We start from the raw sequence: 8,641 nt of genomic DNA, 5'->3' as shown, positions 1-8,641 counted from the left end.
GCCTACACCATTTGGTATTTCACAAACATATTCACATTAGATTGGAATGCCAAACTATATGGCTACATACAATAATGGTAAACCCCTTCATTTTTAATTGGATGGGCGGTTTTTAACTGCATTGGACGTTTTCAATTGCATTGCAGAAAACAAGGTGGTGTCGTTGCTTGAGACTCAGCTAGTGGTCATCCATAAATTCAACCTTCTCCATCAATTGGCCTCTCTAATTGGCCTTGGGAAAGTTATCATTTACCGAACCGTTTTACATTCTTAAGAAAACGATATACATTCACTTGAACTATTCCATTGAATGATGTGGAAATAGAGCGACTGCGATGATTCTTCACTCATTCAATGGGGGGGGTTGATATTTCCCCTCTGTCAGATTGGTAGGGTGCAGAAGGCGTGGCTTGATTACGTTTCGCTCCTCGGGTCGCACACAGGAGCGAGCAAGTGTATTATTCTGTCCCCACCACCTAGCATGGCTGGCCTCTACACGGGAATAATGCAGTGTCATAGAAATGATAACCTCGAATATTATTCAGAATGCGCCTCGCCCGAGTTAGAGCACAGAGAATAGCACACGAATGCTCACATCGTATTGCAATTATTTATAGAAAGTGGATGTGAGCTGTGGTGGCTCAAGCGCTTTGGTAACGAAGCTGCCTGCCGCACACCGATAAAGAAAAAGAAAATCCAGCTATTTATATCGTGGTTGTTCCAGACGTGACGACCCTCCGGACTTCGTAACCATGAGTGGACAGGACGAAAGTTCGGTGCGGGTCGCATTGAGGTAAACCTGTGACATTGGATGGTGTTTTTGTTCTGTCGGAAAATTATGCTCTTGGTCACGCCTCTCCAGGATAATGTACCTATTATTATTGTGACCATGCCGGTGTTGATAAACCACAGCATGGGCTGTTATAATGGCCTATTTACTGTGTAATAACATTCATGTGTGTATAGCCTAAACAAATGAGCTTTCCTTCCAAAATAACGCACGGTAGATTAAAATGTGGCAAAGCGATCAACGTTTACGTAGGGTTTGGCGATAGCAATAACAATACGTTTCTCCTTGTATTTATTCTAGGACGCATGTCAAATGTCAAACTACTAAAGCAGCACGGCCTTGGATTTGTTTAAGTGTCACCATCAGCCCCCCATATAGACCAACCAAGTATATAGCCAGCACCATTTCCTAGGTTATGTTTAAGGAGTTTCCTTTGTTGATGCTTAAGGTACTGTACAGTACTCCATTTCTCAATGGCCTGGCTGCAGACATGATGACTACATGAATTTATGAATGAAGGCAGGAGGGGCGGATATGACAGGAGAAAGCAATACCATATCAGACTTATCCATACATGTCCCAGATGCTAAGGGTTTGCAAATGAGGGATTTAGGAAGAATGACAGAACCAGAATGAACCAAAACAAATGATATACAACATATCAATACAATAATCAATCATGTGTCTGTCTGTGTGTGTGTCATAGATCTGTAATGTCATGTGAGAGGGATCAGTGGAAGACGGAGAGTAAGACCTGTCTGTCCGTTAGGTTATCGTTAGCTCTCTCTCTCTCTCTCTCTCTCTCTCTCTCTCTCTCTCTCATTTCAATTTAAGAGCTTTATTGGCATGGGAAACATATGTTTGCATTGCCAAAGCAAGTGAAATAGATAGATAATAAACAAAAGTGAAAATAAAAAAAAATATTAACACTCTCTCTCTCCAGTTACTGCAGGCAGACTTTGACCCAGTACTCTCTTTACTAAGTCTCTGCCTGGACTGGGCCTTGATTTACAAGCCTCTCTCCTGCATATAAATGCAGCCATATTCATGAGACAGTATACTAGCAGCAAGCACATCTACATAACTTGATATTGTAGAGACTGTTTTAATTGCAGACATGTCAGGCAGACAGTATTTAGAGATTTCCAAAACAATATACAACTGTCATTTCACATTGATAGCATTTAACTGCAAGGACTAAATACTTATTTCAATGACTACATAATAGCCACTGAACTGTTGGTAGCATAAGCAATACAGAGACTGTCCTCAGTGTTAAAATAGCTAGCTCCCCACAACACAATCGCAGACAGACACTAGTGTGTGTAAACCCTTGTATCCATCTGAATATGAAGCCTCATGAATCATGTGCTAGCTTTGTATACTGTACACATTTGCCAGTACTTTTTTCCTCTCTCTCTCTCTCTTGCAACTTTAATTTGGTCTTTTGTTTCCTCCACAATCAGGCTCCCACTCATTATTCTCATGGAGGAGCCAGAGGAGAGAGGAGAGAGTCTGTAGAGGACAAGACCAACTACTGTATCTAACTGTGATCACGAAAACGGAGACATGCGTAGACTCAGATTATCAGATAGCATGTAATAACATGTTGATAATATGTTTATAACATGTAACAGAAACTCTGGGTTTTGTTGACATGTTTTAGGTGTTCTAAACCCCCCACACACCATTGCCTCTTCAGGAATCTAACAACATCTTTATCACCTGCCCCTGGGCCCTGATATACATTTTGGAACCTGTCACTAATCCAAGTGTCCAGTGTATGGGTCAGTAAGCAGATCCCTTAAGCCTACAGTACAGGGATACCTTCCCTGTCCCTGCTGTACCCTGCACCTTAATGCTCTCTCTGCTATCCTGAGAACACCGGCTCTGCAGAGCTCACTTCATCACATTATGTACACATCCACTCCCGCACCCACACGCTAGCACACTCTCGCCAAGTCACTCTCTAAGCCTGTAGCTCGCTTTTCCTTTCTCTCTCCCTCTACCTATCCCTGTCTCGCACACACACGCGCGCACGCACGCACTGGCAGGACAGCCGTTACACTGGCTCATAAACAAATAGGCACTGTTTAATCTTCCCAAAACCCTCAGACAGACACATAGACCTCCAGTACAAAAGGTTACACACACTCTTGAGATCTAGAGAGTCATTACAGAGACAGCCCTGTGTCTGTCTAAGCCTGCTTTCTGCTGTTGCCTTGGGTCCATTAGGCTGAATGTCTATCTCTCTCTGTGTCAGAGGAGTTCTTGCATGGTGACATCAGCTTTGTCTGCTGTCTGCCAACCTGTCTCAAGGATAATGCTATTATATAGGCCATTTCATATTCTGATCTAATATAATACGTGCAGCCTTGGTGGCTGCCAGATCTGCATGTGCTTGCCTTGATCCAACCCTACTGACTTGAAATCACATGAGTACATATATCTGGCAACCAAGTTAACTTACTTGAAGCACAAAAACATGACACAAAAAGTTAAAACATCCACTTAATCATTCTTGTCATGACTTTACAACATTATCAAAGCTGCTATCGTTACAACTACACAGTACATTAGCCCTGATGAGTTATAGTAACATCCATAAGAGCTCCCCCCCCCCCCCCATGGCAACACTGTAATTACTTCTCTGTGTTGGTGGAATCTGTTGAGCAGCAACTTTATCACAGTCACTAAGTACATGTTTAAGACAGGTTGACTCACAGGTTTTCACTGCCTTGTAACAGTTGAAACAGACACCACACACACACACACACACACACACGCACACGCACACGCACACGCACACGCACACGCACACGCACACGCACACACACACACACACACACACACACACACACACACACACACACACACACACACACACAGAGCGATCACCAACCAATGTAGCTTGTTGTTGTTAGATACAGAGCCTGTGTGTGCCAGTTGGCCTAATGCTGTCTGTTAGCGAGGCTTCATTCTTCAGCCCCAGTTTATGCACAAGGCTCATATGGTCCATTATCATCCAAGTGCTGTTCTGGTGGAGTTAATGATTGTGACAAGTAAAAGGTCAATGCTTTGGCACCAGAAGTACACAGTCGTGTGTTTAGGAGTGCGTTACTGCGACAGAGTCAGTCAGTGACTCTCATGAACATGTGTTTTCCAATGCTGTTCTTGAACATAAATTACTGGCATATAGATTTTTGTTTGATTTTTTTCTGTGCATTACACATTTTCATTTTGTGCACATTACACGTTTGCACCCGTTTCATGTTTTTAGGCCAGTGCTGTTAAAACACAGAGACAAAGGTATAGCTGTTCTGGACACAACTATATCAAAGTATTTATTCACTGGGCAGTCTCGTATGAGTTCAGTCTAAATGGAATAAACAGATAGATTTGAGCAATTTTGCCCATGTAAGTGTTAGTATGTTTGTTTGGTAAAGTAAAGGGTGACCAGATGAGCCAGTCAAGTGGTTGTTTCATGAATATCCTTGAAGTGAATGAGGCATTAATTATGCATAGCCTCAAGCCTGGATCTACGCTACAGTGTTAGTTGTTTCAGGTTTCAAGTTGTTCACGTTCGAAGCTAGACAGGCCTTTTACTCTATTTCAGCTAAAGGCCAAGTCAAAAGAAGACACTTGTTTCCGAGAGCAATAGAATTGGCACGATAACAGACATGTCATGTAATGTTACTGTAATTTTTATTGTGTTCAGCTTCTGTTTCCGATATTCTCATGTGGGGCAAAAGTCACCAAAACAGCTGCTATTGGGCAATGGGACCAAACCCTCACAGAGTAACGTCCTTTCCACTAGTTGGTCTTTCAGAGTGTCCATCAAAGCCCAGCTCCTCCCCCTGCATTTAGCCCCAGGTGGATTATTCTTAAATATGCATGAACCATCTGCCGGCACGCGTCATGTGATATTGCAAAGTGTCCTTACTTACTACGAGAGACAATAACAATAGTTACAGTATCTATTCAATTTCATCCACTTCTCTCAGTATCCAAGTAAGGCTAGGTGTTGTAGCTGAATCCTTCTGGCTGAGACTTCTCTAAATGATTCAGAGTCCAAGTCAGAGTCCTTTATACTAGAGTAGTACAACACTGCCCCAGCCTGCCAGCCAGAGGGACAGAGTGTTTACTTTCTAATATTAGTTTTATATTAGAAGGTGTTTCACACATAGAGATGGGATATTTATCTTTCATACAACACACAACAGGCCCTAAAATCCCAACATGACCACAATGCAAGCCCTTAAAACGGCACAGCAGAATATCACAAGATAAGCTTGTGTTCGCTTGAGGTCAGATACATGAACTCAGCGCAGATTGATAAACTGATGTGTTTTAGGAATCTCACTGGTATCCCATTGCCAGAAGAGATGAATGTGTCCCTCAATTTATTTTCTCACTCATTGCCCTTGTCCGTGACATTGCAAAACATTTTTGGGTTGTTTTTTTTCCCATCCGAAATAACTCAAATTCACAAGGTTGTAGGTCTGTCAGTGTCGTCCTCTTATCTAGTGTTTTGACAGAGTTCCCTTTGTGGCATAATGGTATTTAACTGCCCTTGTCACAACAGAATGTTTCCATATATGATCGCTGTTATTTTGTGTTATTCATCATAAGGCTGGGCTTGAGGAAGATAAGATGGATGTGTGTGTATTTATGTGTGTGTGTCCTCTGTCTCTTGTCCTGGTTTCCCCCCTAACTGACAGTGTGAAACCGACAGCCACTGCGTGGACCCCTGCATCCCTCTTCCTGCTCTTCCCTATTGCTGCACCGTGAAATCTGACCCAGGAAGCAGTAGAGCTGTGGCCACTGGTCAGTGAACCCTCTGCCCAGTGTGGTAACCCTGTGAATGGACATCACTCACCCGTGTAGAAAAGCCCTGCCAGATTTAAGCCAGGGAAGATAAGTGGGGGTTCTAGAGTGATATAATTCTCTGTCTGAATCTCCCCTTTCTTTCACTAGTGGCTTTGGTAACTGAAGTGACATCATTAGACTGGACACTGAGAGTGAGATTTATTCATTCAAAGATCATTTGATGAAAACATTTGATGAAGACATTTGATGAAGACATTTTTAGGAAAAAGTTGTTTGGTTTATTTGGTTTGAGGCGCTTACTTGTATAATTTTCATCAGTTGATCATTGTTGAAAACTGCAGTTTTGTCTTTCTGTGCTCTGAGGCGAAAAGGCCTGTTAGTACCTGTTAATCACAGAGCATTGATGTTGAGAATAATCCAATGACTTGCCTCACGATCTCCACTCCAGTACAGTACTTAACAATGGACAGACTGTTCCTAAAAGCAAGTAGAATGGACCATATAACTCAGTTGAAGACTGACACTGTTGTTGTCAGCTGTTATTGTTTACTGTAGCTACTGTATTACTCACAGTGATGCTCTGTAAATGTAGCTTAATGCACTATTCGCCGTTACAACCCTGTCATTATGACAGACACTAAACAATGTGTCAGTCAGTGAGTCAGGTGCTTCTAAGGCAGAAGGAAAAAGAAAAATCACACCTGATGTCCTGAACAGTGAATGATGACAGTTGACATCATTATCCACACGCACAACACACAGTGTTTGCCTTTTGCGTTTTGCTTCACAATGTCATAATTGAAACAAACACAACATTAGAGTGTCAGGACAGGAGCACTTGGTATGAAATCCACTCCATATGACGACAGTGGACGATGCCAGTCAGATGACAGTGGAAGTAATATTCCCTTTTAAGTGCCTTTTTCTCCCCCAGCCCATTTCTACACCCCCCAGCCCATTTTTTCTTCCCCCCAGACCATTTTTCTTCCCTCCCAGCCCATTTCTTCATCCCCCCAGCCCATTTCTTCATCCCCCCAGCCCATTTCTTCATCCCCCCAGCCCATTTCTTCATCCCCCCAGCCCATTTCTTCATCCCCCAGCACATTTCTTCACCCCCCAGGCCATTTCTTCACCCCCCAGCACATTTCTCCCCCCCAGCCCATTTCATCACCCCCCAGCCCATTTCTTCATCCCCCCCAGTCCATTTCTTCATCCCCATCTTCATAATGACCATGTACAACTTAACCGTCAAACTGAAGGTGCTTTACGAGAGAGAGGAGAGGCTGCTGTAGTGTTTCCTGTGGTTATTGATTCCTGAAGAATAGAGGGCGAAGCTGAAGCTTTTCTTTCTTCTTTCAAGGGGACCTTTCAAAACTGATTGAGACACTTGTTGTAAGCAGCGCAACAACAGAACCAGTTATCGGTGTGTGTGTGTGTGTGTGTGTGTGTGTGTGTGCGTGTATGTGTATCAGAAGATCACTGTAAGCCCAGTGTATACAGTTCCCGGGTCTCAGGTGCAATAAAGGGCCAGAGAAGGGTATGTTTGCATGCCTGTGTTTCTGGGCATGTTTTTGTGTGTGTGTACAGTTGTGGCCAAAAGCTTTGAGAATGACACAAATATTCATTTTCACAAAGTTTGCTGCTTCAGTGTCTTTAGATATTTTTGGCAGCTGTTTCTATGGAATACTGAAGTATAATTACAAGCATTTCATAAGTGTCAAAGGCTTTTATTGACAATTACATGAATTTGATGCAAAGAGTCAATATTTGCAGTGTTGACCCTTCTTTTTCAAGACCTCTGAAATCCGCCCTGGCATGCTGTCGATTAAATTCGGGGCCACATCCTGACTGGTGGCAGCCCATTCTTACATAATCAATGCTTGGAGTTTGTCAGAATTTGTGGGTTTTTGTTTGTCCACCCGCCTCTTGAGGATTGACCACAAGTTCTCAATGGGATTAAGGTGATATTGATGTTTTGTTCCCCGAGCCACTTAATTATCACTTTTGCCTTATGGCAAGGTGCTCCATCATGCTGGAAAAGGCATTGTTCGTCACCAAACTGTTCCTGGATGGTTGGGAAAAGTTGCTCTCGGGGGATGTGTTGGAACCATTCTTTATTCATGGCTGTGTTCTTAGGCAAAATTGTGAGTGAGCCCACTCTCTTGGCTGAGAAGCAACCCCACACATGAATGGTCTCAGGATGCTTTACTGTTGGCATGACACAGGACTGATGGTAGCGCTCACCTTGTCTTCTCCGGACAAGCTTTTTTCCGGATGCCCCAAACAATCGGAAAGGGGATTCATCAGAGAAAATGACTTTACCCCAGTCCTTAGCAGTCCAATCCCTGTACCTTTTGCAGAATATCAGTCTGTCCCTGATGTTTTTCCTGGAGAGAAGTGGCTTCTTTGCTGCCCTTCTTGACACCAGGCCATCCTCCAAAAGTCTTCGCCTCACTGTGCGTGCAGATGCACTCACACCTGCCTGCTGCCATTCCTGAGCAAGCTCTGTACTGGTGGTGCCCTGATCCCGCAGCTGAATCAACTTTAGGAGACGGTCCTGGCGCTTGCTGGACTTTCTTGGCTGCCCTGAAGCCTTCTTCACAACAATTGAACCGCTCTCCTTGAAGTTCTTGATGATCCAATAAATGGTTGATTTAGGTGCAATCTTACTGGCAGCAATATCCTTGCCTGTGAAGCTCTTTTTGTGCAAAGCAATGATGACGGCACGTGTTTCCTTGCAGGTAACCATGGTTGACAGAGGAAGAACAATGATTCCAAGCACCACCCTCCTTTTGAATCTTCCAGTCTGTTATTCGAACTCAATCAGCATGACAGAGTGATCTCCAGCCTTGTCCTCGTCATCACTGACATGATGTCAGCTGGTCCTTTTGTGGCAGGGCTGAAATGCAGTGGAAATGTTTTTTGGGGGATTCAGTTCATTTGCATGGCAAAGAGGGACTTTGCAATTAATTGCAATTCATCTGATCATTCTTCATAACATTCTGGAGTTTATGCATATTG

The 8,641-nt window shown here is 43.4% G+C and overlaps 1 protein-coding gene across 5 annotated transcripts in view; it reads left to right on the top strand.

Annotated features, from left to right (window-relative positions):
* The first annotated feature begins 440 nt into the window (after positions 1–440).
* Positions 441–8,641, top strand: part of LOC106575986 (kinesin-like protein KIF21A) — a 41,275-nt gene continuing 33,074 nt past the window's right edge. For all 5 annotated transcript variants that reach the window (XM_014152768.2, XM_045699675.1, XM_014152765.2 and 2 more), the window contains exon 1: positions 441–793. In XM_014152768.2, coding sequence (XP_014008243.1) covers positions 753–793 — 41 coding nt within the window. In that variant the 5' untranslated portion in view covers positions 441–752. The remainder of the gene's footprint in view (positions 794–8,641) is intronic.

The sequence above is a fragment of the Salmo salar genome, chromosome ssa17, assembly GCF_905237065.1.
Source record: "Salmo salar chromosome ssa17, Ssal_v3.1, whole genome shotgun sequence".
NCBI classification, from domain to species: Eukaryota; Metazoa; Chordata; class Actinopteri; order Salmoniformes; family Salmonidae; genus Salmo; species Salmo salar.
Note: the sequence above shows the minus strand (reverse complement) of the source record. Positions and strands in the feature narration are given on the sequence as shown.